Below are 13,167 nucleotides of genomic sequence, written 5' to 3' on the forward strand. Positions count from 1 at the left end.
ACATTCACAATGATTCAAATGTGTTTATATTTCTACATTCACCTACTGCAAATCTACCATTCCAGTGTTTTACTTGCTATATTGTATTTACTTTGCCACCATGGCCTATTTATTGCCTTTACCTCCCTTATCTCACCTCATTAGCTCACATTGTATATAGACTTATTTTTCTACTGTATTATTGACTGTATGTTTTGTTTTACTCCATGTGTAACTCTGTGTTGTTGTATGTTGTCGAACTGCTTTGCTTTATCTTGGCCAGGTCACAGTTGTAAATGAGAACTTGTTCTCAACTTGCCTACCTGGTTTAAATAAAGGGGAAATAAATATTTAAGTGACTTGCATTAAATGTGGGGTTTAAAACATGTTCCAATGTTAAATAAATGCCCCCAATGTGAATCACTGTATATGGAATACATATTGACTTAGAGCAAAAACTATTCTGGATGCCACAGTTAAAAGTATTGTAGGGAAAACTCAGTAGGGTCTGTAGAATGTGTATATGGTGTCATTTCATGGGGCTCTGAATAATCCGTAGGGTTGCTGGTCTTTAACTCCGTCCATCCCATTGGCAGCCAAATCACATCACGTGTTCCTCCTGCACTACAGAAAAACCGCTAACCATAAAAATGGGGGGAAATAAAAAACCTGGAAAACACAAAACCAAGAAAACAGAATTTTGGGGGGGGAATATTTTTTTTTTTTAAAAGCCCTACCAACGTGACTGCACTTTAGAGTGTGTCATCCTGCAGCACAGCATTGTGGGGGAAGTTGAGGTCAGGCCCAATATTGTCTATGCACCCAGGAGGGAAAGAGGTTGAGCCATCCTAGAAATGTTTTACAGTAACATAAAAGCGTCTGCTAAAATGTGATATATTATCTAAATCGACTTACAGTCATGCGTGAATACATTTCCACGTATGGACGGTCCCTGGAACGGAACCCACTATCCTGGTGTTGCAATGCTCTCCCAAGATGCATCACAGGGATATAGATGCTTTGTGACGCCTCAATTTAATATGATGTAGTAAGGCCTTTATTAAGCGGTGCTTATGCCATCCTTTATAAAGAACAGGTTTATGTCACATTTGACATAGTGTGTTATGTGACACAGTTATGAACCCTTTATAAAGCATGACGTATGGTTATAGATGATTTGTTTATGAAGGCTTTATGAAGCCCCCCACTGCATCTCAGTGCTGGAGGTGTCACTACAGACCCTGGTTCAGCGGTCTAAGGCACTGCGTCTCAGTGCTAGAGACGTCATTACAGAAACCCCGGTTCGAATCCAGGCTGTATAACAACCGGCCGTGATTGTGAGTCCCATAGGGCGGCGCTCAATTGGCCCAGCGTCGTCCGGGTTTTGGCCTGTGTAGCCCGTCATTGTAAATAAGAATTTGTTCTTAACCGACTTGCCTTGTTTAATAAAACAATTTATTAATTCATTAATAAGCTGCACGTCATTTAAAGCTGGACTGAAAAAGGGACAGCCTAAGACTGATATATCTGGCTAGCCTGGACCCTATTGACTACGTTAAGCTTTCGGTAGCTCTTAACTTCCCCACTGTATGATGTCACTGATCAGATGACCTCTTCCCTCTTCCTGTGTCGGGAAAAAAGGGGTCTTGTCTTGGAACTCCGTCGGTCGTCACTAGTTACCACAGCCACAAAGTCTATTTCTACAATTTCTATTATTTTTAAACCTAACCTTTAACTCTAACTACACTCCTAACCTTATACCTATCCTTAAATGAAGACCAAAAAGCATATTGTTTGTTGTTTTTATATATTTTTACGATATAGCCAATTTTGACTCTGTGGCTGCTGTATCTAGTGACAACCAACCCTGTCTGCCTATTGGCTGAGGCCCTTGTCACTCCCTGTCTGCCTATTGGCCAAGCCCCTCAGTCATGTGCCAGCTGTTGTCCCAAGTCACCTGATCATAAGAGCTGTACATCAGATAATCTACTCATGCTTCCACAGCGAACAGCCTCCCATCGCTGCCCCAGTCCCATCGCTGCCCCAGTCCCATCGCTGCCCCAGTCCCATCGCTGCCCCAGTCCCAGCTAACACCCTCCCAGCGCTGCCCCAGTCCCAGCTAACACCCTCCCATCGCTGCCCCAGTCCCATCTAACACCCTCCCATCGCTGCCCCAGTCCCATCTAACACCCTCCCATCGCTGCCCCAGTCCCGAACACCCTCCCATCGCTGCCCCAGTCCCAGCTAACACCATCCCATCGCTGCCCCAGTCCCATCGCTGCCCCAGTCCCAGCTAACACCCTCCCATCGCTGCCCCAGTCCCAGCTAACACCCTCCCATCGCTGCCCCAGTCCCATCGCTGCCCCAGTCCCAGCTAACACCCTCCCATCGCTGCCCCAGTCCCATCGCTGCCCCAGTCCCAGCTAACACCCTCCCATCGCTGCCCCAGTCCCATCGCTGCCCCAGTCCCAGCTAACACCCTCCCATCGCTGCCCCAGTCCCAGCTAACACCCTCCCATCGCTGCCCCAGTCCCAGCTAACACCCTCCCATCGCTGCCCCAGTCACATCGCTGCCCCAGTCCCAGCTAACACCCTCCCAGCGCTGCCCCAGTCCCAGCACTGCCCCAGTCCCATCGCTGCCCCAGTCCCAGCTAACACCCTCCCAGCTAACACCCTCCCAGCGCTGCCCCAGTCCCAGCAGACTCCCTCCAAGGGCTGCCCCTACAGTCTATCGGCCCTGTCTGCTTGTATCTATCGGCTCTGTCTGCTTGTGTCTATCGGCCCTGTCTGCTTGTATCTATCGGCTCTGTCTGCTTGTGTCTATCGGCCCTGTCTGCTTGTGTCTATCGGCCCTGTCTGCTTGTGTCTTCCTGGCCCTGTCTGCTTGTGTCTACCGGCCCTGTCTGCTTGTGTCTACCGGCCCTGTCTGCTTGTGTCTACCAGCCCTGTCTGCTTGTGTCTATCGTCCCTCTGTCTGCTTGTGTCTACCGGCCCTGTCTGCTTGTGTCTACCAGCCCTGTCTGCTTGTGTCTACCAGCCCTGTCTGCTTGTGTCTACCGGCCCTGTCTGCTTGTGTCTACCGGCCCTGCCTGTTTGTGTCTACCGGCCCTGTCTGCTTGTGTCTACCGGCCCTGTCTGCTTGTGTCTACCGGCCCTGTCTGCTTGTGTCTACCGGCCCTGTCTGCTTGTGTCTACCGGCCCTGTCTGCTTGTGTCTATCGTCCCTCTGTCTGCTTGTGTCTACCGGCCCTGTCTGCTTGTGTCTACCAGCCCTGTCTGCTTGTGTCTACCAGCCCTGTCTGCTTGTGTCTACCAGCCCTGTCTGCTTGTGTCTACCAGCCCTGTCTGCTTGTGTCTACCAGCCCTGTCTGCTTGTGTCTACCAGCCCTGTCTGCTTGTGTCTACCGGCCCTGTCTGCTTGTGTCTACCGGCCCTGTCTGCTTGTGTCTACCGGCCCTGTCTGCTTGTGTCTATCGTCCCTCTGTCTGCTTGTGTCTATCGTCCCTCTGTCTGCTTGTGTCTACCAGCCCTGTCTGCTTGTGTCTACCAGCCCTGTCTGCTTGTGTCTACCGGCCCTGTCTGCTTGTGTCTACCGGCCCTGTCTGCTTGTGTCTATCGTCCCTCTGTCTGCTTGTGTCTATCGTCCCTCTGTCTGCTTGTGTCTACCAGCCCTGTCTGCTTGTGTCTACCAGCCCTGTCTGCTTGTGTCTACCAGCCCTGTCTGCTTGTGTCTACCAGCCCTGTCTGCTTGTGTCTACCAGCCCTGTCTGCTTGTGTCTACCAGCCCTGTCTGCTTGTGTCTACCAGCCCTGTCTGCTTGTGTCTACCAGCCCTGTCTGCTTGTGTCTACCAGCCCTGTCTGCTTGTGTCTACCAGCCCTGTCTGCTTGTGTCTACCGGCCCTGTCTGCTTGTGTCTACCAGCCCTGTCTGCTTGTGTCTACCAGCCCTGTCTGCTTGTGTCTACCGGCCCTGTCTGCTTGTGTCTACCGGCCCTGTCTGCTTGTGTCTACCAGCCCTGTCTGCTTGTGTCTACCAGCCCTGTCTGCTTGTGTCTACCAGCCCTGTCTGCTTGTGTCTACCAGCCCTGTCTGCTTGTGTCTACCAGCCCTGTCTGCTTGTGTCTACCGGCCCTGTCTGCTTGTGTCTACCGGCCCTGTCTGCTTGTGTCTACCGGCCCTGTCTGCTTGTGTCTACCAGCCCTGCCTGCTTGTGTCTACCAGCCCTGTCTGCTTGTGTCTACCAGCCCTGCCTGCTTGTGTCTACCAGCCCTGTCTGCTTGTGTCTACCAGCCCTGTCTGCTTGTGTCTACCGGCCCTGTCTGCTTGTGTCTACCGGCCCTGTCTGCTTGTGTCTACCGGCCCTGTCTGCTTGTGTCTACCGGCCCTGTCTGCTTGTGTCTACCAGCCCTGTCTGCTTGTGTCTACCAGCCCTGTCTGCTTGTGTCTACCAGCCCTGTCTGCTTGTGTCTACCGGCCCTGTCTGCTTGTGTCTACCAGCCCTGTCTGCTTGTGTCTACCAGCCCTGTCTGCTTGTGTCTACCAGCCCTGTCTGCTTGTGTCTACCAGCCCTGTCTGCTTGTGTCTACCAGCCCTGTCTGCTTGTGTCTATCGTCCCTCTGTCTGCTTGTGTCTACCAGCCCTGTCTGCTTGTGTCTACCGGCCCTGTCTGCTTGTGTCTACCAGCCCTGTCTGCTTGTGTCTACCAGCCCTGTCTGCTTGTGTCTATCGTCCCTCTGTCTGCTTGTGTCTACCAGCCCTGTCTGCTTGTGTCTACCAGCCCTGTCTGCTTGTGTCTACCGGCCCTGTCTGCTTGTGTCTACCAGCCCTGTCTGCTTGTGTCTACCGGCCCTGTCTGCTTGTGTCTACCGGCCCTGTCTGCTTGTGTCTACCGGCCCTGTCTGCTTGTGTCTACCGGCCCTGTCTGCTTGTGTCTACCGGCCCTGTCTGCTTGTGTCTACCGGCCCTGTCTGCTTGTGTCTACCAGCCCTGTCTGCTTGTGTCTACCAGCCCTGTCTGCTTGTGTCTACCAGCCCTGTCTGCTTGTGTCTACCGGCCCTGTCTGCTTGTGTCTACCGGCCCTGTCTGCTTGTGTCTACCAGCCCTGTCTGCTTGTGTCTACCAGCCCTGTCTGCTTGTGTCTACCAGCCCTGTCTGCTTGTGTCTACCAGCCCTGTCTGCTTGTGTCTACCAGCCCTGTCTGCTTGTGTCTACCGGCCCTGCCTGTTTGTGTCTACCAGCCCTGTCTGCTTGTGTCTACCAGCCCTGTCTGCTTGTGTCTACCAGCCCTGTCTGCTTGTGTCTACCGTCCCTCTGTCTGCTTGTGTCTACCAGCCCTGTCTGCTTGTGTCTACCAGCCCTGTCTGCTTGTGTCTACCAGCCCTGTCTGCTTGTGTCTACCAGCCCTGTCTGCTTGTGTCTACCAGCCCTGTCTGCTTGTGTCTATCGGCCCTGTCTGCTTGTGTCTACCAGCCCTGTCTGCTTGTGTCTACCAGCCCTGTCTGCTTGTGTCTACCAGCCCTGTCTGCTTGTGTCTACCAGCCCTGTCTGCTTGTGTCTACCGGCCCTGTCTGCTTGTGTCTACCAGCCCTGTCTGCTTGTGTCTACCACCACCAAGCTTTAGTTTGTTTGCGTTCTAATACACTCACTGTTTGAGTGCGTTCGATGACCGTCTTCATCCGTGTTGTTTCATACTGCACGCAAGGGTTGCTGTTTATCTTCATAGTTTACCAATGACATCTGTGGGAAAACTCCGTCTTCTTTCAGATAAATTAATCCTTGGAGCTGGATTATCTAGCTGGAAGGAAATGGGCTTCTCTCCACAGCATCCTTGTTCACTTTACTGTCTTGTCTGTTGTATTGTAATACTCATCTTTAGGGTAACGTCTCTGTGTGTTGTAACTTCTCTCTGTGTTGTAACGTCTCTGTGTGTTGTAACGTCTCTGTGTGTTGTAACGTCTCTGTGTGTTGTAACGTCTCTGTGTGTCGTAACGTCTGTGTGTTGTAACGTCTCTGTGTTGTAACGTCTCTGTGTTGTAACGTCTCTGTGTGTTGTAACGTCTGTGTGTTGTAACGTCTCTCTGTGTTGTAACGTCTCTGTGTGTTGTAACGTCTCTGTGTGTTGTAACGTCTGTGTGTGTTGTAACGTCTCTGTGTGTTGTAACGTCTGTGTGTTGTAACGTCTCTGTGTTGTAATGTCTCTGTGTGTTGTAACGTCTCTGTGTTGTAACGGCTCTGTGTGTTATAACGGCTCTGTGTTGTAACGTCTCTGTGTGTTGTAACGTCTGTGTGTGTTGTAACGTCTCTGTGTGTTGTAACGTCTCTGTGTGTTGTAACGTCTCTGTGTTGTAACGTCTGTGTGTTGTAACGTCTCTGTGTGTTGTAACGTCTCTGTGTTGTAACGTCTCTGTGTGTTGTAACGTCTGTGTGTTGTAACGTCTCTGTGTGTTGTAACGTCTGTGTGTGTTGTAACGTCTCTGTGTGTTGTAACGTCTGTGTGTTGTAACGTCTGTGTGTTGTAACGTCTCTGTGTGTTGTAACGTCTCTGTGTTGTAACGTCTGTGTGTTGTAACGTCTCTGTGTTGTAACGTCTCTGTGTGTTGTAACGTCTGTGTGTTGTAACGTCTCTGTGTTGTAACGTCTGTGTGTGTTGTAACGTCTCTCTGTGTTGTAACGTCTCTGTGTGTTGTAACGTCTCTGTGTGTTGTAACGTCTCTGTGTTGTAACGTCTCTGTGTTGTAACGTCTGTGTGTTGTAACGGCTCTGTGTGTTGTAACGGCTCTGTGTGTTGTAACGTCTCTGTGTGTTGTAACGTCTCTGTGTGTTGTAACGTCTCTGTGTGTTGTAACGTCTCTGTGTTGTAACGTCTCTGTGTGTTGTAACGTCTGTGTGTTGTAACGTCTCTGTGTGTTGTAACGTCTCTGTGTGTTGTAACGTCTCTGTGTTGTAACGTCTCTGTGTTGTAACGTCTCTGTGTGTTGTAACGTCTCTGTGTGTTGTAACGTCTCTGTGTTGTAACGTCTCTGTGTTGTAACGTCTCTGTGTTGTAACGTCTGTGTTGTAACGTCTCTCTGTGTTGTAACGTCTCTGTGTGTTGTAACGTCTGTGTGTTGTAACGGCTCTGTGTGTTGTAACGTCTCTGTGTGTTGTAACGTCTCTGTGTTGTAACGTCTGTGTTGTAACGTCTCTGTGTGTTGTAACGTCTGTGTGTTGTAACGTCTCTGTGTGTTGTAACGTCTCTGTGTGTTGTAACGTCTCTGTGTGTTGTAACGTCTCTGTGTTGTAACGTCTCTGTGTGTTGTAACGTCTCTGTGTTGTAACGTCTCTGTGTTGTAACGTCTCTGTGTTGTAACGTCTCTGTGTTGTAACGGCTCTGTGTTGTAACGTCTCTGTGTGTTGTAACGGCTCTGTGTTGTAACGTCTCTGTGTTGTAACGTCTCTGTGTTGTAACGGCTCTGTGTGTTGTAACGTCTCTGTGTTGTAACGTCTCTGTGTTGTAACGTCTCTGTGTTGTAACGTCTCTGTGTTGTAACGTCTCTGTGTTGTAACGTCTCTGTGTTGTAACGTCTCTGTGTTGTAATGTCTCTGTGTGTTGTAACGTCTCTGTGTTGTAACGTCTCTGTGTTGTAACGGCTCTGTGTTGTAACGTCTCTGTGTGTTTTATGTTGTAATGTCCTTCCTTCCTCTCGGTTGTAGAAGTGGAACTCCGTCTCCCAAGAGAACGTTGACGACTCGGTCGCCTGCCATCAGAGGAAGCAGAGACCGGTTCACTGGAGAGTCCTACACCGTGTTAGGTAAACGTGCGCGCGCAAAACACACACAAAGTAATGTAGCAGAGACAGGTTCACAGGAGAGTAATACACTGCTAGGTAGGTAAACACAACATTAACACATCGCTGTGTTAGGTAGGTAAACACTACCAACCTTATAGCGCTCACATCGGTAGCCATGAAATGCTTAGAAAGGCTGGTCATGCCTCACATCATCACCATCATCCCAGAAACCCTGGACCCGCTCCAATTGCCATACCGCCCCAACAGATCCACAGATGATACAATCTCAAATCGCACTCCACACTGCCCTTTCCCACCTGGACAACAGGAACACCTATGTGAGAATTCTGTTCATTGACTACAGCTCAGCGTTCAACACCATAGTGTCTTCCAAGCTCATCACTAAGCTAAGGACCCTGAGACTGAACACCTCCCTCTGCAACTGGATCCTGTACTTCCTGTACGGGCCGCCCCCAGAGAGTGAGGGTAGGTAACAACACATCAGCACACATCCAAAACGGGGGCCCCTCTGGGGTGCGTGCTTAGTCCACTCCTGTACTCCCTATTTACCCACGACTCCAATACCATTTACAGAGTTTAATGGCTGTGATAGGAGAAAACTGAGGATGGATCAACAATATTGTAGTTACTCCACAATACTAACCTAAATGACAGAGTGAAAAAATATAGAATATCAAAAATTATTCTAAAACATGCATCCTGTTTGCAACGAGGCACTAAGGTAATACTGCAAAACATGTGGCAAAGCAATTAATTTTTTGTCCTGAATACAAAGTGTGATGTTTGGAGCCAATCCAACGCATTACCGAGTACCACTCTCCATATTTTCAAGCATAGTGGTGGCTGCATCATGTTATGGGAATGCTTGTCATCGTTAAGGACTGGGGAGTTTCAGGATTAAAAAATAAATAAATGGGATCAAATCAAACATTATTTGCCACATGTGCCGAATACAACAAGTGTAGACCTTACCGTTAAATGATTACTTACAAGCACTTAACCAACAGTGCAGTTCAAATATATTTACCAAATAAACTAAAGTAAAAAAAAATAATAGAAAGTAACACAAAATAACAATGTTGAGGCTGTATACAGGGTGTTACGGTACAGAGTCAATGTGGAGGCTATATACAGGGTGTTACGGTACAGAGTCAATGTGGAGGCTATATACAGGGTGTTACGGTACAGAGTCAATGTGGAGGCTATATACAGGGTATTACGGTACAGAGTCAATGTGGAGGCTATATACAGGGTGTTACGGTACAGAGTCAATGTGGAGGCTATATACAGGGTGTTACGGTACAGAGTCAATGTGGAGGCTATATACAGGGTATTACGGTACAGAGTCAATGTGGAGGCTATATACAGGGTGTTACGGTACAGAGTCAATGTGGAGGCTATATACAGGGTGTTACGGTACAGAGTCAATGTGGAGGCTATATACAGGGTGTTACGGTACAGAGTCAATGTGGAGGCTATATACAGGGTGTTACGGTACAGAGTCAATGTGGAGGCTATATACAGGGTGTTACGGTACAGAGTCAATGTGGAGGCTATATACAGGGTGTTACGGTACAGAGTCAATGTGGAGGCTATATACAGGGTGTTACGGTACCGAGTCAATGTGGAGGCTATATACAGGGTGTTACGGTACCGAGTCAATGTGGAGGCTATATACAGGGTGTTACGGTACAGAGTCAATGTGGAGGCTATATACAGGGGGGTACCGGTACAGAGTCAATGTGGAGGCTATATACAGGGTGTTACGGTACAGAGTCAATGTGGAGGCTATATACAGGGGGTGCACGGTACAGAGTCAATGTGGAGGCTATATACAGGGGGTACCGGTACAGAGTCAATGTGGAGGCTATATACAGGGTGTTACGGTACAGAGTCAATGTGGAGGCTATATACAGGGTGTTACGGTACAGAGTCAATGTGGAGGCTATATACAGGGTGTTACGGTACAGAGTCAATGTGGAGGCTATATACAGGGGGTACCGGTACAGAGTCAATGTGGAGGCTATATACAGGGGGTACCGGTACAGAGTCAATGTGGAGGCTATATACAGGGTGTTACGGTACAGAGTCAATGTGGAGGCTATATACAGGGTGTTACGGTACAGAGTCAATGTGGAGGCTATATACAGGGTGTTACGGTACAGAGTCAATGTGGAGGCTATATACAGGGTGTTACGGTACAGAGTCAATGTGGAGGCTATATACAGGGTGTTACGGTACAGAGTCAATGTGGAGGCTGTATACAGGGTGTTACGGTACAGAGTCAATGTGGAGGCTGTATACAGGGTGTTACGGTACAGAGTCAATGTGGAGGCTATATACAAGGTATTACGGTACAGAGTCAATGTGGAGGCTATATACAAGGTATTACGGTACAGAGTCAATGTGGAGGCTATATACAGGGTGTTACGGTACAGAGTCAATGTGGAGGCTGTATACAGGGTGTTACGGTACAGAGTCAATGTGGAGGCTATATACAGGGTGTTACGGTACAGAGTCAATGTGGAGGCTATATACAAGGTATTACGGTACAGAGTCAATGTGGAGGCTATATACAGGGTGTTACGGTACAGAGTCAATGTGGAGGCTGTATACAGGGTGTTACGGTACAGAGTCAATGTGGAGGCTATATACAAGGTATTACGGTACAGAGTCAATGTGGAGGCTATATACAAGGTATTACGGTACAGAGTCAATGTGGAGGCTATATACAGGGTGTTACGGTACAGAGTCAATGTGGAGGCTGTATACAGGGTGTTACGGTACAGAGTCAATGTGGAGGCTATATACAGGGTGTTACGCTACAGAGTCAATGTGGAGGCTGTATACAGGGTGTTACGGTACAGAGTCAATGTGGAGGCTATATACAAGGTATTACGGTACAGAGTCAATGTGGAGGCTATATACAGGGGGTACCGGTACAGAGTCAATGTGGAGGCTATATACAGGGTGTTACGGTACAGAGTCAATGTGGAGGCTATATACAGGGTATTACGGTACAGAGTCAATGTGGAGGCTATATACAGGGTGTTACGGTACAGAGTCAATGTGGAGGCTATATACAGGGTGTTACGGTACAGAGTCAATGTGGAGGCTATATACAGGGTGTTACGGTACAGAGTCAATGTGGAGGCTATATACAGGGTGTTACGGTACAGAGTCAATGTGGAGGCTATATACAGGGGGGTACGGTACAGAGTCAATGTGGAGGCTATATACAGGGTATTACGGTACAGAGTCAATGTGGAGGCTATATACAGGGGGGTACCGGTACAGAGTCAATGTGGAGGCTATATACAGGGGGTACCGGTACAGAGTCAATGTGGAGGCTATATACAGGGGGTACCGGTACAGAGTCAATGTGGAGGCTATATACAGGGTGTTACGGTACAGAGTCAATGTGGAGGCTATATACAGGGGGTACGGTACAGAGTCAATGTGGAGGCTATATACAGGGTGTTACTGTACAGAGTCAATGTGGAGGCTATATACAGGGGGTACCGGTACAGAGTCAATGTGGAGGCTGTATACAGGGGGTACCGGTACAGAGTCAATGTGGAGGCTATATACAGGGGGTACCGGTACAGAGTCAATGTGGAGGCTATATACAGGGGGTACCGGTACAGAGTCAATGTGGAGGCTATATACAGGGGGTACCAGTACAGAGTCAATGTGGAGGCTATATACAGGGGGTACCGGTACAGAGTCAATGTGGAGGCTATATACAGGGTGTTACGGTACAGAGTCAATGTGGAGGCTATATACAGGGGGTACCGGTACAGAGTCAATGTGGAGGCTATATACAGGGGGTACCGGTACAGAGTCAATGTGGAGGCTATATACAGGGGGTACCGGTACAGAGTCAATGTGGAGGCTATATACAGGGGGTACCGGTACAGAGTCAATGTGGAGGCTATATACAGGGGGTACCGGTACAGAGTCAATGTGGAGGCTATATACAGGGGGTACCGGTACAGAGTCAATGTGGAGGCTATATACAGGGGGTACCGGTACAGAGTCAATGTGGAGGCTGTATACAGGGGTACCGGTACAGAGTCAATGTGGAGACTATATACAGGGGGTACCGGTACAGAGTCAATGTGGAGGCTATATACAGGGGGTACCGGTACAGAGTCAATGTGGAGGCTGTATACAGGGGGTACCGGTACAGAGTCAATGTGGAGGCTGTATACAGGGGGTACCGGTACAGAGTCAATGTGGAGGCTATATACAGGGGGTACCGGTACAGAGTCAATGTGGAGGCTATATACAGGGTATTACGGTACAGAGTCAATGTGGAGACTATATACAGGGGGTACCGGTACAGAGTCAATGTGGAGGCTATATACAGGGGGTACCGGTACAGAGTCAATGTGGAGGCTATATACAGGGGGGTACCGGTACAGAGTCAATGTGGAGGCTATATACAGGGGGTACCGGTACAGAGTCAATGTGGAGGCTATATACAGGGTATTACGGTACAGAGTCAATGTGGAGACTATATACAGGGGGGTACCGGTACAGAGTCAATGTGGAGGCTATATACAGGGGGTACCGGTACAGAGTCAATGTGGAGGCTATATACAGGGGGTACCGGTACAGAGTCAATGTGGAGGCTATATACAGGGGGTACCAGTACAGAGTCAATGTGGAGGCTATATACAGGGGGTACCGGTACAGAGTCATTGTGCGGGGGTACAGGTTAGTTGAGGTAATTTGTACATGTAGGTAGGGGTGAAGTGACTATGCATAAATATTAAACAGCGAGCAGCAGCAGTGTAAAAACAAATGGGGGGGGGGGTCAATGTAAATAGTCCGTTGGCCATTTTATTAATTGTTCATCAGTCTTATGGCTTGGGGGTAGAAGCTGTTATGGAGCCTTTTGGTCCTAGACTTGGCGCTCCGGTTCCGCTTGTCGTGCGGTAGCAGAGAAAACAATATGACTTGGGTGACTGGAGTCTCTGACAATTTTATGGGCCTTCCTCTGACACCGCCTGGTATAGAGGTCCTGGATGGCAGGAAGCTTGGCCCCAGTGATGTACTGGGCCGTACACACTACCCTCTGTAGTGCCTTGCGGTCGGAGACCGAGCAGTTGCCATACCAGGCAGTGATGCAACCGGTCAGGATGCTCTCGACGGTGCAGCTGTAGAACCTTTTGAGGATCTGGGGACCAATGCCAAATCTTTTCAGTCTCCCGAGGGGGAATAGGTTTTGTCGTGCCCTCTTCACGACTGCCCTGGTGTGTTTGGACCATGTTAGTTTGTTGGTGATGTGGACACCAAGGAACTTGAAGCTCTCAACCTGCTCCACTTCAGCCCCGTCAATGTTAATGGGGAACAGGTCCGCCTTTTCCTGTAGTCCACGATCAGCTCCTTTG

The 13,167-nt window shown here is 49.2% G+C and overlaps 1 protein-coding gene across 4 annotated transcripts in view; it reads left to right on the forward strand.

Annotated features, from left to right (window-relative positions):
• Window positions 1–13,167, forward strand: part of LOC106572709 (fibronectin type III and SPRY domain containing 1-like) — a 98,971-nt gene that overhangs the window by 79,205 nt on the left and 6,599 nt on the right. For 3 of the 4 annotated variants that reach the window (XM_045694121.1, XM_014147118.2, XM_045694114.1), the window contains one exon: window positions 7,671–7,768. In XM_045694121.1, coding sequence (XP_045550077.1) covers window positions 7,671–7,768 — 98 coding nt within the window. The remainder of the gene's footprint in view (window positions 1–7,670; window positions 7,769–13,167) is intronic. The other variant, XM_014147129.2, reaches the window with a different exon arrangement.

Source organism: Salmo salar, chromosome ssa01 (assembly GCF_905237065.1).
Source record: "Salmo salar chromosome ssa01, Ssal_v3.1, whole genome shotgun sequence".
Lineage (NCBI taxonomy): Eukaryota > Metazoa > Chordata > Actinopteri > Salmoniformes > Salmonidae > Salmo > Salmo salar.